We start from the raw sequence: 22,993 nt of genomic DNA, 5'->3' as shown, positions 1-22,993 counted from the left end.
GATAAGTATTTTACAAACTATCCGCAGTAAATCAATATGCGTACTGGACTTCATATTGCGTTTTTATTTGGTGTGTATTTGATAGTTGAATCCAAGTATCAAGAGATAGATGATGAAGTTACCAAAATGGAGCGTGGAATGGAACCAAATGAGGATGATGTACATTTCTATCTTTTTACCAGGTCTGTTGGTTTCACTTTTATATCCACATTATTTTCCTTTCCTCGACTCAATAACAATCAATATATATTTTTAGTTTGTCAATCTGTTTTGTTTTATCCAATAAACGGCAGAACCGATCTAACCAATTTTTTTTTTGGAAACTGATAACTTTCGCCTGAAAGATGTTTTTTGTCATCATTGAATTCTAAATAAAGAATATAGGATGAGAGGCTGGAAATAATAAAACCTTGTTTATATGGATAGTTGAACTATTTTCTTCTATTTATTAATTCCGACCTTAGGTTTCCAGGTACGATATTAAAAATGATTATACTTTCAATGTTTGTAATATAAATCCCGTTTAGGAATACTGGATTAGATAATCCTATAGAGGTGGATTTTACTCCAGAATCCTTTAGTCTGGCAGGATTTAATCCTTCTAATCCAACAATTTTTCTCAGGTATTAGCAGAAGTATAAATTAGGGCTTTATTTCTTCATACAGAAAGAGTTTTGGTGAAAAAAAATTCACACTAATTTCTCTGAAAGCTTAATTATTACGTTCAAAGGCTTAGTTATTACTCTCAAAAGCCTGATTATTACCCGATTATAATGTTAAATTAATTTCATAATGTTTCTATATGATGTTAGGATCATACATGGTTTAAGAGTATTTAGGTTTTGTTGGATATCTTTAAATAGATTCTTGTTATTTTTAAGCCGAAGTTTTTGACCAGCTCATTGAGCTTTGTAAATGTTTTTTTGCACGTAGGCCTGAATTTGCCTTATCAACAGTTTTTTCAAAACTTTTCCATGATGTGCTGATTTAATCTCATCTTTAAATTGATTTTGAAGTATATTTATAACTTACTTGAGAGCATCTTCCCAGAATTGTTGTGCAAAAATCTTCTAAATCACTGTAGATATCGGCTAAAAAATGTTAAGTGTTTTTTTCAAAACCCTTTATCTATTTACTTTGTTGAATTGTTTTAGAAGAATTAAAAGATAATAATAATTTATTCAAATTCAAATGTATTTTGTTTTAAAGTCATGGCTATTCTTCAAATGGATTGGGATTCGCTAGGGATTACGTTAAAGCTTTTAACACAGGTAACCCTTCGATTAGAAGACTAACTGACTAATGAATGACTAATGACTATTTTTTTATTTATAATTACAGTTGGAGACTATAACATAATAACTGTGGACTGGGGGAAGCTAGCTCAGTGGTTTGATTATTTTGGTGCTGCGGCTAGGACAAGGTACTTTTTGGTCATACACGTTATCTTTTTCTCATTTAAAAAAGAAAGAAATTCATGAATATGAGATTTTTAAGGAAAAAATCCCTTTAAAGCGAATCCTAAATCTTGAACGTTTGATCTTGATATCTAATGTGGGCACTTTTAATGTTTTGATCCTTTAATTAAATTATCCCTGCAAGATATGACAAACGCGTGAAACTAATTAAATTAATCTGCTTCAAATGAAGATCAATGCTTGATCCCAGTATTTACAACACAAACTTCAGCTCAAACTTATCAGTTGCTTATAATAATAAACATCATATTTAAAAACATAAGACTTTAAGATTTATCTTTCAGATTTGTTGGAGATCATTCTGTGAACCTGATTCAAGTCATTGTTGAGATAGCAGGTCAATTATATCTTCCAAAATTTACATGAATCTTTTCACTAATATTAGATATCTAGATATACTCTTTAAATTATTATAATAAACATTTATATAAACATCCCACAAAATTATTTCAAGTAACTTTTTTAAAACGAGATATTTTTATTTTCGTAAGGTTATTGGATTTTACAAAATTTACATGTTATAATTCCAAGGGATTTTGTTACGAAAAAGCATTTTTTACAATTATATATATGCTATATTTTATAGCAAGTTTTACATTTAGTAATATTCGAGGGATGAACGGTAAAATTCTCAAGTATATTCATGACATTTTATTTTCTCCGTGTTTTGAAATTAAATCTGGTCTCAATTTTCAATATTTTTTGGCAATAATTTTACTGGAAACTTCTGATAAGTTTGTGTTAAACTAGAAATGCAAAAAAAAGAAAAAATATGCTCGATTGAAAAGATCGATTTATAAGGGATATGTTGATCGATCGAGTAGGTTTAAGAGTGGCATCTTGTGTGTAGGAATATCTCTGATTTTCCGTCGTCTCTTCGGAGATACCGTTAAGTTTTTTCTCCGATGGTGTGCGTCGTCGTGAGAACCAGGAGTATACCTTTCAGAGGGCACCATATTACTCGCTTTCGTGTATCCTTTAAAAATTGAAAAAAAGATCAATCAATCAATCCGTCGAAACGAAACAGGCAGAATTTTTGAGCTTTAATGTTTGACATGGAAAAGAGATGGGAAAATCGTAGAATCAATCCGTCAGATCGAAAAAAGCAGAATTTTATAAAAATTAAAAAACAAATAAAAAATATTTCAAGTAACTGCATGATATATCTAAAATAATAGAATTGTCTACCTAAAATGCGATTATTTTTTATCTTGGTGGTTTCACAATAAAAGTGAATTGCGCATTATAATCATTATAATTTAGATGCTGCGAAGACTTATCAGAATTTAACACTTTTCAGAAAGAAAAATGAAGATATCATTTACATTGTTATTGCTCAGCTAAAGGTTTAAAGGTTACCGATGTAAATGGGATCTGACACTTTTTATACTTTTTTTGATGCTGTACTTTATGATTCTAGTAGAGCACATGTTAAATCATCATCAATTACATTTATGAAACAGTTAAGGATATCTACACATATATGGACGTTTGCAGTATATAGCAAAAACATTATTTAGATTTCTTCATTAAATGTTAAAAATGGCCTCCGTTCTCTTTGGAACACAAACTGGTTCTGGAGAGGACGTGGGCTAAAAGAGGGCGACATGGTTTTTAACGCAGCGCCCTCATTATTTGATCTATCTGGCTGTAATTTTTAGTGAACCCTCTCTATGATCAGACCTACGTCGTCTTACAATTTCAAAAAGATCGGAGCATTCTTTCTGGTCCGTCACTTCAGAAAACATGATTTTTGGTTAAAATATGATATGACAGAAAATATGAAATTGGGGATTATACGTTTTTATTACCCAGATTTTCTGTACGGATTATAAAACGTCCACTATTAAGCTACTCAGAACTTTTTTTAGATTAAAAATATTTTTGTTAGTGACTGAGATATAAACTTTTTAACAATTACAGAATTAAAAAAAAACATCCTGTAGATGGAAGTTTACTTGAGTTTATGTTTTGAGTGTAAAAAATATTACAAAAGAAAAGAATTACAGACAGTTTGAAAGGACAAAACTTTAATATTTTTAGGTATTGATAAGATTCACCTGATAGGACACAGTCTAGGTGCTCATGTAGTTGGGTTTATGGGTAAGAAGTATGAAGAACTGACCGGTGAAAAGATACCTAGAATCACAGGTCAATAGTTTCACGATACACATTTTATAATCAAAGTAATATAGCAGAGTTTAGAGAGGTTTTTTATAGACATGCAACTTTATAAATGAAGGGTTATTACGTCTGCTGAGCCTTTAAGTCAGTTAATTTTATCTAATGTCTCATATTTGAAGAGAAAAATATAATTTCCTATTTTCCAGGGCTTGATCCTGCACTGCCTGCTTTTGATTTTGCAACTAAAGAGAATAGGCTTGACAAGGAGGATGCTGATTTTGTTGATGTTATTCATACCAACAGTGGAATGATCTGGGAGGTCAGATTTTCAACTATTCAGACGATCACAAAAATCAAAAAAAAAATATTTTCAAAAGCTCAGATTTCGTGGGATCTAAAATTTTCAATTTTAACCAGTAAGATTAAATAAAGTTTTGAATTAATTTATTTTTTACCCCATCCTATTATGAAGTTTTTTTTCATCGCTGATTGCTAACTTTGTTTAATTGAATTTTGGATAATAAGTAGCAAAAAGCGTTAAAAATGTAATGGATCCCATTTTTTCTTTACTCTGAAAATGCCTTGCAAATATCTAAAAAATCTTACTACACAGAAAAGGGATTGGGTTTGGCGCAAACTCTGATTTTCTAATTCCTATATCTTTACAACCCAATGACGTAGACCCTTGATATATAAGATATGTTAAATCATCTAAGTTTTAAAAATCGAAGGCTTACGCCATCAGGTAGCAAAAATATAGGGTTTGAGTTTGTGGCAAGAACCCAATTTCTTGACAAAGAAAGTGATACACCATAAATCCACATATCTTTGTTTACAAAAAGTGTACTGCAGTTTCTGGGAGAAATGAAACAAAACTCAGCCTAATTAGTACAAAACTTTGCTGCATTCTAGACGGAAATTACAAAAACATTTAGGGTTACCCACAAAAAATGAGACTTTAGACGACTATTCGGAATTTATGATGTCTGTTTCCTTATATTCATGATTCCCTGCAACTGCTTTCTTTCTTTCTTTAAAAAAGTCATTGAAAGACCACATGAAACGCAGAAAACTTAATTTAATGCTTAAGATCTTCCTATTTACAGAGTTTCAAGTCGTCCTTACAGTCTCATCCTTTGTGAATAACCCTGTATATGTGGATCTATTTTTTAAAGAAAGAGTATATTTTAATTTATTTATCAATGATAATTACAAAGAAGCTGGATAACTTTCGCCATTGTTTTTTAATTAGATTAGAAATACCGCTGAAGAATTTTTTTTAAGCTGCCTTTACAGGGACACCCACTAAGGATGAGACTTTAATTGTGACTCAACACTCTTTAAAAATGTATGACGATAATAGGGTAAAATTTGATGTTTGGCCTTAAATGTGGCATTTTACTATTTCACTAAATGATTTGTCAAAGAAAGAAACAGAAAACCGAAAAATAAAAGAAAAAATCTAAATGAATAGGCAAGCCTGTGTCATGCGTTTTTTGCGATTATGACTGTATGATTTCCTTTAATGAGTAGGGATGCTTGTCTATTCCGAAGCAGATTGGACATATGGATTTCTACCCTGCAGGGGGTAAACATCAGCCTGATTGTACAGATATATGCACAGATGGAGCTTGTAGCATTAATACCATAAATGATCTGATCTTGTAAGTACTGTTTTGAATATCTGCAAATACACATTTTCCAGATTATTTGAAGTTTGATTAATAATTTCTATTTGTCTTCCTACAAATTACATATTTGGGAAGTTGCTACTTTGGAAACTTGCGTAATAATGAAGATGGTACTTGGGAATTTGAATAATTGGGAAGTTGCTATCTTTTGAAAATTGTATGTTCTTATTCTTGGAAATTGCATTTTTGGGAAACTAGTGTTTGGGAAAGTGTGTATTTGGGATGTTGCTACTATGGGAAACTGCATATTTTGGAAGTTACTACTTGGATTATTGTGCATGGAAGTTGGTAATATGCTTTTTTGGGAAGTTGCTGCTTGAAAAGTTGCCATGTGGGAAGTTACTACAAGGGAAATTGTGTATTTTGGAAGTACTCATTAGGAAAGTTACTTCATGGGAAACTGTAAAGGAATTGAGTCTTTGCTACAAACTCAAATTTCTTATCCCTTAATCTTTGCAACTGAATGAAACCTTTGATATTTATATTTATAGTTATACATTGGATTGAAAACATTTAGAGATTAGACAATCAGACTTTGTGGCAAAGACTTCTTTAAGAAGTTGTAACTTGGGATGTTGCCATGTAGGAAGTTACTACTTGGGAGATTGTAAATTTAACAAGTTGCTACTAGGGTAATTGACATTTAAGAAGTTTCAACTTGTGAAATTGTATACTTGGAAAGTTCCTGTACTTGGAAAATTGCCATTTAGAAACTTACTACCTGGGAAATTCCATTTTTTGGGAAGCTATAACTTCAAAAAATGTCTTTTTAATTTCGTCGTTTTGTAGAATTGCTTTTGAATAGTGTCTATCAAAGAATTGCATTCATTGTTGTCTAGGGGTGGATGCAGCCATGGGCGTGCCAATGACTACTATGCTGAGAGTGTGGTTGGTTTAGTAGAAGGGAAACAGTTTTTGTCCTGGCTGTGTCCAACTTGGGAAGATTTCCTGGCTGGATCCTGCTGTGATAGCACAACAGCTTTGATGGGGGCAGGAATCACAAGGTTAGATGAACTATAAAGTTTTTTAATTGAAAGCTAATACCCACAAATATGAGATTTAATACATACAGGGATACCCACAAATATAAGATTTTAATACATACAGGGATACCCACAAATATGAGATTTAATACATACAGGGATACCCACAAATATGAGATTTAATACATACAGGGATACCCACAAATATAAGATTTTAATACATGCAGGGATACCCACAAATATAAGATTTTAATACATACAGGGATACCCACAAATATAAGATTTTAATACATACAGGGATACCCTCAAATATAAGATTTTAATACATGCAGGGATACCCACAAATATGATATTTTAATACATACAATTACAGGGATACCCACAAATATAAGATTTTAAAACATACAGGGATACCCACAAATAAGAGATTTTAATACATACAGAGATACCCACAAATATGAGATTTAATACATACAGGGATACCCACAAATATGAGATTTTAATACATACAGAGATACCCACAAATATGAGATTTAATACATACAGGGATACCCACAAATATGAGATTTTAATACATACAGGGATAACCACAAATAGGAGATTTTAATACATACAGGGATACCCACAAATATGATATTTTAATACACACAGGGATACCCATAAATATAAGATTTTAATACATACAGGAATACCAACAAATATGAGATTTTAATACATACAGGGATACCCACAAATATGATATTTTAATACATACAGGGATACCCATAAATATAAGATTTTAATACATACAGGAATACCAAAAAATATGAGATTTTAATACATACAGGGATACCCAAAAATATAAGATTTTAATGCCGACTAAAAATTCCTTAAATAATGATGATTGAAGGTTAAATTTGGTCAATTTTTGTGAATATAGTCTTTTAATGGTCTATGTCATGATTTGGGAGAAAAAAAATTTATAACAACGCTTGAACCTTGAATGTAAGTGATAAGTCTGAATTAATTCCGCACAGTCGTCTTTGAAGTCTTATCCTTTGTGGGGAACACGTTCATCCAAGCAAAATCTAGTAAAATAATTCATTTATAAAACTTAGAAATCGAACAATTATGAATGTTTTTTAGAATTCTATATTGTACATGAACTAAAGAATTTTACATGAACTATAGAATTGTACATGAACTATAGAATTGTACATGAATTATGGAATTGTACATGAAGTATCGAATTGTACGTGAACTAAAGAATTGTACATGAACTATAAAATTGTACATGAACTATAGAATTGTACATGAACTATAGAATTGTACATGAACTATAATATCGTAAATGAACTATAGACTTGTACATGAACAATAATATTGTACATGAACTGTAGACTTGTACATAACTATCGAGTTGTACATGAATTATAGAAATACGTGTTACTGTTTATGCTAAAATCAGTTTCCTATTTGCGTGACATGGGACTTCATAGACGTAATTTTCTGTGACTCTCCAGTTTAATAGTCAGTAGTGCACGATACACTCGATCCGGTACAATCGTTTTTTTTTTTGTCAATTTAATATCTTTCTGCTGCTCAAGTCTGCAAGTCACTTTTTTGAAGAATGCGCAATAGAAAATTATCAATATTAAGATAAAAACAAGGACATCTCCGACATTTTAATGAGACAAAGTTCTAAAGGGAAAAGAATAAGTATTGTAATTGAAAAGGACCCTCCGTTCAAGAGGGGGAATGGAATGTTCGACTTACAACGCTACCTTTTGAACCTATTCTGATAAATAATGTGGAAGATATCGTCGTTTTTCTAGCTTGAAACGTGTTAAAATTCTGATAATTTTCTCTCATTGTATCTTCAGCAGAAAAGCGCAAGTCCCTTTTGCACAGAAACCACAGCAATAGAAAATAGTGAATGTTTACTCGTTCTCTCTTTAATTGTTGTGAATCTGACACGTCCCTGATAGAGAGATAGTCACTTGAAATTACGCCAACAGTCCCTTTATTGTCCCTTTAATGTTTTATATATTAAGAGGTGAGGAAGGAAAGTATATGCTGCACGTTGATGGAGAATATCCTCATGCTATTGGGGAAGACGGCGGAGTTTGTTAAAAAATGTTATATAAATTTTAATCAAATCTTACAGAGCTCAAGGAATAAAGGAATTGAATGTTTGTCACAATCTCTAAAATTTCGAATTCCAAGATCTTTGCATCCTGAGGGTCTAAAGATTTGTTCTAACAGAATTCATAGTTTGAAATACCAAAAGCTTACACTTTATCAGGTTACAAATGTATAGGGATTGAAAATTTAAGTTTAATCAGTATTGGGTAACTACTATATAAAAGAAGATAATGTAGCGAGTAATCAGTTCCTTGTATATTGGGTAACTACTATATAAAAGTAGAGAATATGGCGAGTAATCAATTCCCTGTATATTGGGTAACTACTATATATAAGTAGAGAATGTCGCGAGTAATCAGTTCCTTGTATATTGGGTAACTACTATATAAAAGTAGAGAATATGGCGAGTAATCAATTCCTTGTATATTGGGTAACTACTATATAAAAGTAGAGAATATGGCGAGTAATCAATTCCCTGTATATTGGGTAACTACTATATATAAGTAGAGAATGTCGCGAGTAATCAGTTCCTTGTATATTGGGTAACTACTATATAAAAGTAGAGAATATGGCGAGTAATCAATTCCTTGTATATTGGGTAACTACTATATATAAGTAGAGAATGTGGCGAGTAATCAGTTTCTTGTATATTAGGTAACTACTATATAAAAGTAGAGAATATGGCGAGTAATCAATTCCTTGTATATTGGGTAACTACTATATAAAAGTAGAGAATATGGCGAGTAATCAATTCCTTGTATATTGGGTAACTACTATACAAAAGTAGAGAATGTGGCGAGTAATCAGTTCCTTGTATTGGGTAACTACTATATAAAAGTAGAGAATGTGGCGAGTAATCAGTTTCTTGTATTGGGTAACTACTATATATAAGTAGAGAATGTGGCGAGTAATCAGTTTCTTGTATATTAGGTAACTACTATATAAAAGTAGAGAATGTGGCGAGTAATCAGTTCCTTGTATTGGGTAACTACTATATAAAAGTAGAGAATGTGGCGAGTAATCAGTTTCTTGTATATTAGGTAACTACTATATAAAAGTAAAGAATGTGGCGAATAATCATTTCTTTGTTTTGGGTAACTACTATATAAAAGTAAAGAATGTGGCGAGTAATCATTTCTTTGTTTTGGGTAACTACATATTAAATATGAAAAGTATCTTAAAGAATATAAGAGTAGTAATATATTAGAATACATGATCACTTTTCAGAATGTTTAGGCTTGATTAATTTATCAAAAATCTATAAATTCAAAAAGATTCATGAAAATATTAATTTATGTTTATAAAACTACAGGGTGTCCCAATAAACATTAGAGTTAAGAGACGAATTCGAAATTGGCTTTGTAAAGAATTAGCGTTGTGTTACCTAATTTCAATGGTAAAAATAAAGTTACATCTGCTAGAGAATATTTCATGAAACGGTAAAAGACTGTTTTGTTATTCTGCAAAACATTGTATGACGTTCTGTAACATTTCTTCAATATAAACATTGAAGAGGAGCAACTGTACTGTGTTTGTATACAATAATTTCTGATATTACGAAGTACACTACAGTAAGCAAAAAAAAAACATAATCAAACAAATTCTTAACTCTATAACAGACGGATTACAGCTTTTCTAGCAGGCATCACCATACTAAATCCAAAAATCATTTACAAAGACGATCTCAAAATCGTCACTGAACTTCCATGTTTATTGGGACACCCTGTAGAATCAGAATATTTGAATCAAATGATATTTTCTTTCAAAATTTTATATTTCTGATTTAATTCAATTACATAAATTTGCTCTCAAAAGTATGATTTATTGTTTTTGTAACCAGTTTTATATAAATGAAAACTTAGAAATATGTTTATGCAAAATAATACTCTAAATATGAAAATACATTTAACCTTCAAAGCATGAGAGATGAGGGGGGGGGGTGTATTCTTTCTTTACTCCAATTGTAATTTTGTGTTATATTTTAATTGTAACGGCAGGGTCACCAAATTTTGTGATTTTTTAAAAAAAACAAAATAAACTCTTAAGTAAACTGTCTGCTTAAAGGGAGTGTTTGCGAAAAATGAAAAGGGGTATAGAGGCTTACGTCGAAAAATATTTGATGGTGATTGCCACTAATCTTACTTCTAACTGTTGGGTCTATACGAAGAAGTTAAAAACGACTCATACTGAAGAATGTAGGGTCCTTACAAATTCAAAAACTTGTAATATTCAACACGGATCGTAAAAAAGTCAATTTAATATCAAACATATCATTCAGATATTAAAACCTATAATAATCGATTTTTTCGACGCATTCGTGTTTAGTTGATATTTTATAATATAATAATAATGATAAAATTCAAGTTAATTCCAAACAAAACATTCAGATATAACAACCAATAATCATCAATAATTTTTCGTTGCATTAGTAAATAGTTGATATTTCATAATATTTTTTTTTTCAAGGATTTTGGAAAATGAAGACGATTATTTTCCAGGACTTTTAGAAAATCCAGCGGCAGTGAAATATTATTTTTTTTTTAAACAAAATCAAAAATATTATGAAACATTAACTATATACGAATGCGTCGAAAAATAATCGATGACTATTGTTCGTAATATCTGAATGATTTGCTTGGAATTAAATTGATTATTTTAAGATCCGAGTCGAATATTGCAACTTTCTGAATTTGTATGGACTCTACGTTCTTCAGCATGAGTCGTTTTTAACAATTTTCTCCTTACAGACGTAACAGATAGAAGTAAGATTAGTGGCAATCACCATCAAATATTTTTCGACGTAAGCCTCTATATCCCTTTTCATTTTTCGCAAACACTCCCTTTAAGCAGACAGTTTACCTAAAAAGCGCTAATTTTTCGCCGTAAGCCTATACCCCCTTTCATTTTTCGCGAAAACTCCCTTTAAGGGACTGAAACCTAATTCAAATCAAATTAACTTTAATTTAAAGAGTAGCATGTTCGATGCAATTGCATTTAACCTCTATGTAAATAAATCGTCGTTTTATTATCTTGAAGCTTAAAACATTTCCTTCATTGTCCCGGCAGTATAAATCCGCAAATCTTTTTTTTATGAAGAAACTATCAATAGAAACTAATCTATATATAGTAAGATAAATATAGGTTTAAAAAGTACTGTAGTAAATTATATGAAGGGACACTTGAACTTACATGTTTAATTTATCAAATAAACTTCTGTTACTAACTAAAAATAGAATATTTTTTTGCTTAACCAGGGTCTTTTCCTTGATTTCTTTTTTCATCCTTTTATTAATTCGTTATGATGGATTTAATACAAAATTCCGAGCCATCTCATTTCTAATAAGTCTCTAATACCCTTTGAAGATTTTTCTCCATCAAATTATATAAAAAGAAGTTTCGTAATCTTATATTGGCCTAAAAATGCTATAGCGATACATTTAACCTGGTTTCCGACTGTTTGTATTATTAGTCTGAATTTTTGTAAAAAGAATGATACTTTTCAATGGCTCGAGTTGCTCAGCTTGAAATGTGATCCTGTTGCATAACTATTTTTTAACCTCAATCAGAACATTTTTTTACTTTTGTATTTTAATGTGAACATTCAACTTGTTTCATAAGGACACTGCGATATTCTTGTTTATACAAGACTCGGCATAATTGTTTATTTAAAACTGGGGTTTGTTGCTGAAATTAGGACATTCCGGCAACTATAGATCTCTATAACTCCGGACACTCTAAGAACTGCGGCAACTATGATCTCTAAAACTCCGGACACTCTAAGAACTCCGGCAGCTTTAAGATCTGCAAAACTCCGGAAAGGCAGCTTTAAGATCTCCAGAACTCCAGAAACTTCAGATACTAAAGGAACTCCTGCAGTTTTAAGACCTTCAGAACTCCAGAAACTCTATGTATGAACCACTAAAAATCCAGGAACTACAGAAACGCCAGGAACTCATATGATCTCAACTAACTCCAGTAATTCTAGGAACTCTATTCACTCTAGAAACTACAGAAACTCTTTGAACTCCAGATTCTTTAGGAACTCTATGATCTCCTGGAACTCTAGGAATTCCATGAACTCTAGGAACTTGGGGAAACTCTATGATCTCCAGGAACTTAATTACCTTTAGGAACTCAAGAAGATCAAGAAACTCAGGAAACTCCAGGAACCTAAGAAACTTAAAGAAATTCAGGAAACTCCATGAACTCATTTACTTTTAAGAACTTAGGAAACTCAAGAAACACTGGAAATTTAACAAATTGCAGGAACTCCATGAACTATAGGAACTCAATGAACTATAGGAACTCAATGAACTATAGGAACTCAATGAACTATAGGAACTCAAGGAACTATAGGAACTCAATGAACTATAGGAACTCAATAAACTATAGGAAATCAATGAACTATAGGAACTCTAGAAGCTAAACTTCATGAACTATAGGAACTCAATGAACTATAGGAACTCAATGAACTATAGGAACTCAATAAACTATAGGAACTCTAGAAGCTAACTCCATGAACTGCCGGAACTCTATGTTTATATATGTTTAGAGGATGATTTTCATTTCATTTGATTTCATTAAATTCTGTTTAGGGTCCCCTAGGTTCTTGAGAAGGGTTGACTGGTTCCGAATGCAAGATTTGACTTCAAGGATACATGACTCCAGATTATCCTTACCACACTGTACTCGGCAAAACTGGGTTCGGGGTTGAAGAAGCCATACGCAATATACACCGTGTAGTGTCCCAAGATAAAACTATCATCCAAGAATAATTTTTGGGACACAACTTCAAACTTTTAAATTAGAAATCTGTTAGTCTTGCTGTTAAAAATATCGTCTAATTCTGTTGAGGTTAAGATTGTCTCTGCAAAACGTTTATATTTATTGCTTTGAGATTATTCACAGAAAATACCGTATCTATAACATACTTTAATTTATTGTTTTCTTTAATTTCTTGTTTTCTTTAATTTCTTGTTTTCTTTAATTTCTTGTTTTCTTTAATTTCTTGTTTTCTTTAATTTCTTGTTTTCTTTAATTTCTTGTTTTCTTTAATTTTTTGTTTTCTTTAATTTTCAAACATTGATCCTGATTTATATTTTTAATTGAACTTTGTCAATGTTTACAAAATTTGTGGAATAAAAATTTTAAATTGCATGTTTTATTTTCTAAATATCTATAACTTTTATTTTATTTTTGTTATAAGGTCAAGTGAATTACTTTTGCCAACGTGTTTAGTTTGTGTGCACTATACAGGGAGTAGCAATAAACATGGGAAACCATGTGAATAGTCGTCAAATGTGAAAGCAATTCTCAACTATCAACATTATGTTTGAACTCTAACGCTTTGCCACAAACTCAAATGCTCTTTTCCCTTTATCTTTGCAACCTGATGGTGTAAACCGTCGACATTTCAAACTTTAAAGGTCCCTTTAAGATTATTTGATCTCATAAAGGTCTTCGACTTTGAGTTGCAAAGATAAACATAATATGAAAAAAGAGTTTGCGGGAAAGGCCCATTTCCTTTGCTGTTTATTTTGTTTCAAACGTTTTTATGTTTGTATTTAACCGATCCTATTTTTAAGACTCGATGTTCTTTCTTTTTTTAGTGTTTTTATTTAAGTTTCGTACATATTTTGGAACTCCCTGTAAAGATAATACTAGGAATTATGATGCATTATCTATGGAATATCACTTGTTTTCAATAACATACTACATGTACAATTGTACATGTATATACAGTATACTGTATATAAATATTGTGTAGGACAAACAAATTAACATGAGAATGAAGAGACATCTTGTAGATCGTCTTTGATTTTTCATATTTAATAAATGACCAAGGGTATATCTCTTGTTCGATGGTCTAATAATTATCGACGCATCCTGTATTTTGTTTTTAATATGCAGTTTATTGAAACTGTTAAGAAAGAAGACCAAATATAATTCAATAGAAATAAACTTCTTTAAAACTGGTAAATTGTCACCATACTTTTTAACATTATGTTTAATATTTGTTTTCACTAAAAATGTTATGATAAATATCGAATCCTAGAGAAAGAAACCGGGCATTAGAATAAGTTAAGTTCCCATTTTATGCAGCGTTATCGTAAACTACAAGTGTGTGATTTGCATATTTTGGCAAAATCAAAATGTTTTTCTTTTCTTTTGAATATATTTCTATATAAGTTGAGTGTCCCAATAAACATCATTTCATATTTTGATATTGAATTTTTTTAATGAAATGTCATATGATATTTCACATAAACAAGTTGTTTAAAGTGTATGCTGTACACACTATGTACATGTAAAAAAATAATGTGCAACTCAAGAAAATTTAATTCTATGCATCTAAATGTAATTTCAATTAAAATTCCATTAAAAAAAGTTGCACGTCCGATTCACAACGGTACCCATCAAACCTCTATCTCATTTATAATGTGGAAAGTATTGTCATTTTTCAACTTACACTATCCTGCATCGTCTGCTGCATTAATTCGCAAGTCATAATTTAAAGAGAACTACATTTTTCAGCAAGAAAAACGTGTATATTTCATTGATTCAAATCAGTCAAAACACTCGAAAATGAAAAAAATTCCTTGAAATAGGCATTTCTTGAGGAAACATTTTTATCTCTCTTATCTCTCTCTGTTCTTTCATGTTCGTCTTCACTATATCAAAATGTTTTATTTTGGACATATGATACAAATATATATAATTTAATATTATATCTAGTCGGAGAAGGCGGGCAGAGTTCGGCGGGTCTCCGATACAAAATCATCCTGGCGGGTCGGTGGGCGTTACATGGGGCTTAACGTGATAATAACATAAAAATATACATAATACAAATGCGCTATAGAATCCTATTATTGACGGTATTATTCTAAAAAGCGGAGCTAGAAACCCAACTCAACTCCAAACCAAGGATATATTCACAAATCTAAACATGTCTCCGAACCCTGCCCGTCTTACAACAGTTAATAATATCTTGCCAAACAAAATTTTAAATCACATTTTGCCGAGTTAATCCACCGGGATTTTAAAATTTCAAAAATCCTAATTTTTGGCAAATTTTCTGGTTTAAATTTATCACATCAAGGAGATTGCCAATGGGTCCAAGTTCACAACAAATAATGAATAAATTGGGTTAAATTTTATGGTTAAAGTGTAGTTTTCAACAAACATTACTACACAGTACACAGTACACGCTGAGATACATTTAGTTTGTAGCACAACAGTAAAAAACAGACAAACATGGATGCGAGACATCAGTCTCTCTACTCCTTCCCATCCTCACTTGATTCATCCTTCATACGGTTCACCAGGATATCCTTGAGGGTCGCAACCTCGCTGGTTAGGCGGGCAACCTCGTCGGTCAGATTCTCGGGCATATGCCTCGCACGCTTCAGGAGCGGTTCTCCAACTGGTACTTCTACTTGGCGCGGGAGAAGGGATGCGAAGAATCCTGGATTCGGCATTCTCCCGGAACCCTCCATCCTCTCCATCCAATGGGTGATATGCTCGGAGGGTTCGCGCTTCATCATCGCCATCTGGTGGAGGGAGAGCAGACTGCTCACGGCCTCCTTCTCGTTCACCACCGTCTTAAACCTGAGTTTGTGTGGTAGACTGGACTCTCCACTGTTTGGTGATCTAGGATAACCAGATTCATCTCCACTTGAGCTCCCTTCACGCTCACCAATATTAGAGCTAGTTACAGGAGGAGATCCACTTCCACTGGATCTTCCATCACTCCCTGATCTATCTGTTGACAGGTTTAGAGCTAGACCACTGTCTTTATCATCCTGGTTCTCCAGGTCGTAGCTAGGGTTGGGAGCTGTGTGCCTGTAAATGTGTCCGGTCTCAGCGTATGAGCGGATATCTGTGTAGCTGGATTGTACAGGAGCTGGGACGGGGGAGTAGTGAGGGGAGGGAGATCTGTACCGATCCGGGGACACACTTCGCATTCTCTGATGATGATTGTTGTTGTTATTGTTGTTGTTGTTCAAGGAGTTGTTGTTCATGGTGAGGGGTGGCAAGGTTAGGCTCTGAAAGTGTATGGGGGAAGGAGAACTTGGAGACATGCCCAATCGTTTTTTGGTAAAATTTAAAACTTGATCATTTGAAGGTAGGGTCGACAGAACCTGGTCCATGGAGATCATATTCTCTCCCTTGATCCCGTACTTGTCATGTATAGCGGTGAGCTGGGCGCTGAGTATATGATTATCCTTGGTTAGTTCTAGAACCCTTGTCTCCAGGAGCATATCATTCAACCGTCTCTTCTCCCGGGAGCGCTTCGCAGCCTCATTATTCCTCCTTCTCCGGTCCCAGTAGGAATCATCCTTCTTGTTATCTGGTATAAACTCTCTCTGCTTCCTCTGGGAGAAGATATCCTTGCGTCCGAAGGTTGGACTGTATGGTCCAGGTGGAAGGCTAGGGTGCCCAGGGAAATATTTAGATTCAGACAGAATCATCGCGTCATCATGGGATTCCCTAAATAAGAAAATTACATAAATTGATTAAAGAAAACAAGTCAAATTTTCTAACAGTTCCAAATCAATAAAAGGTGTGTTTAATGCCAGATTATAAATTGAATTAAAAATTTATTTAAAGTTTGTCGTATTTCTATAAATACTAATAAAAATCAATGACAATAATTAAATGAATAAATAGATGTAGGAATATTAAATCAATATATTAAAGATTAAAAATGAAAGGTGGTATAGGCTTACGTCGAAAGATATTCAATGGCGATTGCATGCTACTAATCTTACTTCTATCTGTTGTGTCTATAAGGAGAAAATTGTTAAAAACGACTAATACCGAAGAACGTTGCGTCCATACAAATTCAAAAAGTTGCAATATTCGACTCGGATCGGTCAAAAATCAATTTAATCCCAAACAAATCATTTAGATATTATAACCTATAATCTGGCCATAATTTTTTTTCGCCGCATTCATATTTATAGTTGATATTTCATAGTATATTTTATTTGTTATGATCTGAGAGTTACTTATAAAAACATTCATTCCTGTTTCGAGGTTTTTTATGATGAAAACGACATTTTCATATTTTCCAGGAATGTCAGAAAATCTGGCGCCTGCCGTGAAATAAGTTGTAAGCGAAATATTAATTTTTTTTAAAATCTAAAATATTATGAAATAGCAACTATATACGAATGTGTCGAAAAAAAATCGATGACTATAGGTTGTAATATCTAAACGATTTGTTTGGAATGAAATTGATTTTTTTATAATCGAATATTTTTCGACGAAAGCCTCTTTCATTTTTTGCGATAAATAAATTTTAATGTATTAATAAATGAACGAATATAGGATAAATAGATTATAAATAAATGAATATAAAATGGGTGACACAATTAATAAATGAATGAATGTAGGATGAATTAATATACATATATTCATCTATTTATCATACATACATTCATTTATTCATTTGCCATTTTATATCTATTTATTCATTTAAAATGAATTTATAAATAAACGACTGGAAAGATGTATACCTGGATTCTCTAAACGATTGATCGGATCCGTCATAGTTACAATATTCTCCCGCAACCATTCCCAAACCTGAAAAAGAAAAGAAAATTAAAGAAAAATTAAAGATTAAATTTTTTCAACAAGGTATTATCTTGGTATTTTTTAGAATAAATAGAGTTTACAATATACAATGAAGAATATATTGACCAAGCAAAATATTCCGCAACATTTTCAAATTGTTTAAAATAATCTAGATTTGGAATAAAGAAAAATCTAATTGTTCAAGCTAAACTCAATCATTTTTATTGGTTAATTTTTTTAATGAGATAATTTGATTTATTGAAAAATAAATAGGTTTATTTAGCCAAGATCCTTTTTCTGTTATTAAGTATAATTTATAAAAAAATATTTATATTTTTAGAACAATCAGTGCGTACATTATTTGATTATTTATTTGAAATGTTTTTGCGCATTACTGATAACATATCCGCGTCATACTAATGAGGTATTATGGCTGCGTCAGTGCGTATACCTATATGGGTCTAGGTATCTGGTATAGACCCATTACTGATTTAGGATCGATAATATTTGTGCATTAGTCCTATGACGGTTGGTTTAAGAGTAGATTTTTAAAGGCATTTATAGTTACAAAAGGAAGAATTTATTTTCCATGTTCATTGTTCATGACAGTTGCAGTGGAAAACAATGCTTTCATTAAAATGACTTTAGCATAGACATTGAACAAGGAGGAGGCTTGGATGTACTGACAAAGGTAAAATTTGAGAAAAGAGAGAAAAAGCAGGAAGGAGCCTTAATAGATACCACCCCCCCCCCCTGCAAGAGGCCCTGAAATACCGGTATGTTCTCTACCGTTACCCCGTCCTTGGTAAAAGTAACAGTGTGTTGCCTGCGCCGGGCCCGGCGCACCAACCATGAGAAATTACGTCAACAGCACTGTTGAAATCTCCGAGGGGTCGCCGCGGGCTCTGAAGGCCTATCACGCACTATACGAGACCTTTTTGAAGACCAGGCGCAGATATATATAAATATAAATATACATATATCTATGCACTTGCTCAAGGTTTCTACCACATGAACATTTTTAAACCGAACCAGCTTTGTCAGAGCACAGCTAGGTTTGACCTTAACACACACTTCGTGTACAATCTAGAATACTTGAGTTCTTATTAATGTTGCTAAAATCTGTCATTGTTGTTAAAATATGCAAGATTAGCTAAATTGTAGTTGTTTAACTAGAAAACTATTCAGACACGTAGACACTCACATTGCACATTTCTTAAATATTGAATTATTTAAGTTCAAGTTAACAACATATATACAATTCAAATTTCTTAAAAGCGCTTGTAAGAAAGGTTGCATTTTTTATAATTTTACTTGCAAACTTAGTTTAAATTTCTACAAGGTTATTTAAAATTCTTGTATAAAGAAAAATTATTGAATTTGAAGAATTTTGAATTAGTAGATTGGGGACATTTTAGAATAAAAGAATATTGTAACTTTATTTTATCATTTGCACCAGACAGTCTAGATTTGTGCAAACTTAACCAAATTTTATATCTTGAATAAAAAATTTTATTTTCAAGGGATTGTCAAAGAATTTTTAAGTAAATTTTAATAAAAAAATTCACCCATATAATTTGACATACAAGAAAAATTTGGCTATTTAATTTCGCACCTTTGCTCAGTTATCCATGAGTTTTTTACTATAAAAGATTGACATTATTCGGACATAAAAAATTTAAATAGAATTTTTTGCCAAGATTAAAATTGTAAATCGTTTGATGCACCCCTAAAATAAAAGTAACATAGAATTAAAATAATGTTTAAGATTGTTAATGAGATAATATATAAGGCTGTTTAATGCGTTTTATTTCCTTATTTTTCTGTCTGTAGTTTTGCAAGGTTTTATAACAGCCTTAAAAAAGCTTACACAACTTTCAAAGTTCGTTCCTTTATGCAAAAACTCGAAAATTCAATTTGGAAAAATTTAAGCTTCTCAAAACTTACAAACACAAAATTACATAAGTAAAGTATAAACAAATAAAAAAATTTGAAATATAAACACAAGAATTAAAGCAAAGTGTGTAGATGCCTGCATATGCAGCCAGGCGGAGTGTTGTATAATTTAATCTTTTTTACTCCAAATACTACAAACCAACATATGCTGCAATATAATTTCCCAGGCTAATATCTTTCTTCCTAACATCTACCATACAACACCGTTATAGGGCAACAACTAGAGAAACTACAATAAAACCTAGGGTTGGTTCAACAGATAAGGGAGGTTTGGGATTATAAATTGTAATAAAAAAAATCAAACAGATAAGATTATAAATATGTTTAGATGCAGATATGTAAAAAAGAGAAGAAAGAAAGAAAGCTTTTAAAAAAGTAAGAATTGAAAATCTATACATATTAAATGGGAAATGCATTTCAAATAAATCTTAATAATGTCACTTTTCTGCAGTTTGGAACAAAAACATTTGTTATCCCCGGAGCATTTATTTACAAAAAAAAGGTGAATGACACGTACTAACTACTAAGCAAGGAGATATATGATTCACGAACATATTTGAGGATCTTGTTCTGTTTTTAAACTAATTAAAGGTTTGTAATTATAAAACCGTTGTTAAACACATGTTTCTAAAATTTCATTATTAGAATATAAATACATGTATATGTATATACAACTAGGTCGGATAGAAAGCTTGTTGTATTTTACATAACAGAGAAAACTAACTGTTTTTTTTTGTTGCTTTCTCTCGTTAAAGTGTGCGCACAGGTGTGCTCTACTCTACTTTTCTTAATTACTCGTGTATTTAAATAATCTCCGTATTGTAGTATTTTTCAACAGGGTGTTCCAGATATACACAAAATTATAATGAAGTAGAAAAAAAAAATTTTCCCAATTTTCCATTACAGTTCTCATGATTCCCATTTCGAGGGATTTTTCTTTCAACAAAAAAATCTTATTTTTATGTTTTGAGACACTATGGAGTAGGCACTATATACACAGTAAATAGTAAATTTACTACAGGTTCACAAGTGTTTCTTCTTGAAAACATGTTTTTAAAACTATAAAGAAACTTTAAAACAATGACGGAATAATTATGAATTACCTAGAGCGAATAAAGATTATTGTATGTATGTACGCCTATGCCTCTATGCTTGGTTTCACTACGAAGAGCGGGGAAAGACTGCCTTTAATGTTTCTAGCTGTATATACTGCAAAATACAGTTACTCAGGCAAAACACCGTATCAACAGCTCGGGTAAAAAAAAAATTTATCAAGAAATTTGTTAAAGTAAAAAACAATTTATTTTAGCCTGATTTAGAAAAAAAAATATTGGAAAATCACAAAAAAAGGGTGAAATCTACCAAATTTATTATATAACAGTAATATACCGGGCGCCAGCTCGTGACGTAATTCAAGCAACAGTTTTCTGCAATTTCTACCGGTTCAGCCTTACTCCAGACTAAGCACTATATCTAGAATACTAGCAGGAAAACATTTCGTAATACTGTACACTGTACAGTGATAACAATACAAAACTGATAATAATATTTTTAATTTAATAAGAAATAAACAAAGTTCAGAATATTATAAAATAAAATGGTTCAATATTTTTAAGCACCTATCTAGAATTGAAAAATTGAAAATTGAAAAATTTAAGACAAACTAAAAGTAGAAAGTGAGAAGATGACTAAATGAATAATTTAAAATGAAGAGAAAAAACAACAAATAAAACTTTGAATGAAAAAAGTTAGAGAAAGGTAAAAAAAGAGAATTATCAGGAATTCTGGAAATATCCTTATATATAGACAAGGAAAAGAGAAAAGAGAAAGACAGCTAGCAAATATCGGGTAAATGTTAGAATCCAAAAATGCGGGTTAAAAAGAACCGGTAAATCAGTGTATTGAAAAATTGTGAAAGGAAAGGAGTAAATGACCGGGAAGAAAGTTCTAAAAGAACAAACAACGAGATCAAAGTGAGAAAGGGAGGGATCGAGGGGATTTGCGAAAGAAAAAAAATGAAAAAATTAAGATTCTTTGAATTTGACTGATCTTAATGGTTAAAGAAATATCATGTGAAACTAGAAATATTATATAGAAACTAGATTTTAATAGAATATGAAAATTATATACATATCACAAAATTCAAATCAATTTTCTCGACAGTTTTTAATAACAATCAAATAAAAGCTCTTAAAACCATTCTTTTATCAAATTAGAACAAAATGACCATTATTTCAAAATACTGTCGCGGTTATTAGTATTTTTAATATAGTAATAGGATTTTCTAGGACGTCAAATGGTCCGGTAAAATTTTGAATATGCATCAGCAGCAATGAGGTCATTTTTCAAGGATTTCCCCCCCCACACTCACTTTATGCAGAATATACTTTATGCAGAATACAGAGCTAAGAAATGGGTCAAGATTATCCAGAGAGACACGCTTTACTTAAACTGCATTTAGGAAAATAAGCAAACTATAGGCTTGAAAAGAAAGCCTGGATAATTTACATAATATTTTACAAATAATAGATATTCTAGGTTAAACTAGGTTAATTAAAATTTTACAAGGGAAGAATATAATTTCCTACTTTTATCGCTTATTTAAGACAGACAATTGATAAATAGGCTAATATTGATCAAGTTTTCAAAGATGCACTTTCGGACAAATACAAAAAAAATCTTTTTCCTTCCATTTAAAATCTTTGAATCATTCAAATATGAAAAAATGTATAATTGAACGAAAAAAGTACATTTTAAAAATAACAGTCTTGAAAAGAAAAGTACTGTAGTCTTGAACGGAGAATACATAATTATTCCATTTCAGTCTTGAACGGAGAATACATAATTCTTCCATTTCAGTCTTGAACGGAGAATGCATTTTACAATATCTAAGCCTTGAAAGCAAAATAAAAACTAGTAAAATCTAGATTAAAACAATATTTAAAAAATTGCTTTATGCCTATAGTTTATAAAAGTCCAGCAACATAAATGTATTCATGGACTAGGCTTTTAGGGCGCTTTGCGCCCATCTTCTATTTCGATTGTAAACATGTTCTCT

The 22,993-nt window shown here is 31.5% G+C and overlaps 2 protein-coding genes across 2 annotated transcripts; one reads left to right on the top strand and one right to left on the bottom strand.

The window, feature by feature from the left end:
• The first annotated feature begins 13 nt into the window (after positions 1 to 13).
• Positions 14 to 8,451, top strand: LOC111708895 (pancreatic lipase-related protein 2). Its single transcript, XM_023482402.1, has 10 exons — positions 14 to 182; positions 528 to 623; positions 1,210 to 1,271; positions 1,342 to 1,423; positions 1,763 to 1,815; positions 3,522 to 3,629; positions 3,809 to 3,921; positions 5,136 to 5,266; positions 6,133 to 6,297; positions 8,310 to 8,451. Exons 1-10 carry the CDS (start codon positions 37 to 39, stop codon positions 8,386 to 8,388), a joined length of 1,035 nt encoding a protein of 344 aa, XP_023338170.1. The 5' UTR covers positions 14 to 36; the 3' UTR covers positions 8,389 to 8,451.
• A 6,616-nt stretch (positions 8,452 to 15,067) lies between these two features.
• Positions 15,068 to 21,368, bottom strand: LOC111708896 (nuclear factor interleukin-3-regulated protein). The gene is made up of 3 exons (XM_023482403.1): positions 21,325 to 21,368; positions 17,922 to 17,988; positions 15,068 to 16,890 (listed from the first exon to the last, which is right to left on the bottom strand). Exons 2-3 carry the CDS (start codon positions 17,978 to 17,980, stop codon positions 15,678 to 15,680), a joined length of 1,272 nt encoding a protein of 423 aa, XP_023338171.1. The 5' UTR covers positions 17,981 to 17,988; positions 21,325 to 21,368; the 3' UTR covers positions 15,068 to 15,677.
• Positions 21,369 to 22,993: the final 1,625 nt, after the last annotated feature.

Source organism: Eurytemora carolleeae, unplaced genomic scaffold, assembly GCF_000591075.1.
Source record: "Eurytemora carolleeae unplaced genomic scaffold, Eaff_2.0 scaffold603, whole genome shotgun sequence".
Classification (NCBI taxonomy): Eukaryota; Metazoa; Arthropoda; class Copepoda; order Calanoida; family Temoridae; genus Eurytemora; species Eurytemora carolleeae.
This window is presented reverse-complemented; position numbering and strand designations above follow the sequence as displayed.

Bases quoted from the DNA above. Each gene is read 5' to 3' on its own strand.
- LOC111708895 (XM_023482402.1), top strand. From the start codon at position 37: ATGCGTACTGGACTTCATATTGCGTTTTTATTTGGTGTGTATTTGATA. The intron at 1,816-3,521 runs GTCAATTATATC...TAATATTTTTAG, and splicing joins AGTCATTGTTGAGATAGCAG to GTATTGATAAGATTCACCTG. The intron at 3,922-5,135 runs GTCAGATTTTCA...TTTAATGAGTAG, and splicing joins ACAGTGGAATGATCTGGGAG to GGATGCTTGTCTATTCCGAA.
- LOC111708896 (XM_023482403.1), bottom strand. From the start codon at position 17,980: ATGGTTGCGGGAGAATATTGTAACTATGACGGATCCGATCAATCGTTT. The intron at 16,891-17,921 runs GTATACATCTTT...TTTCTTATTTAG, and splicing joins CAATCGTTTAGAGAATCCAG to GGAATCCCATGATGACGCGA.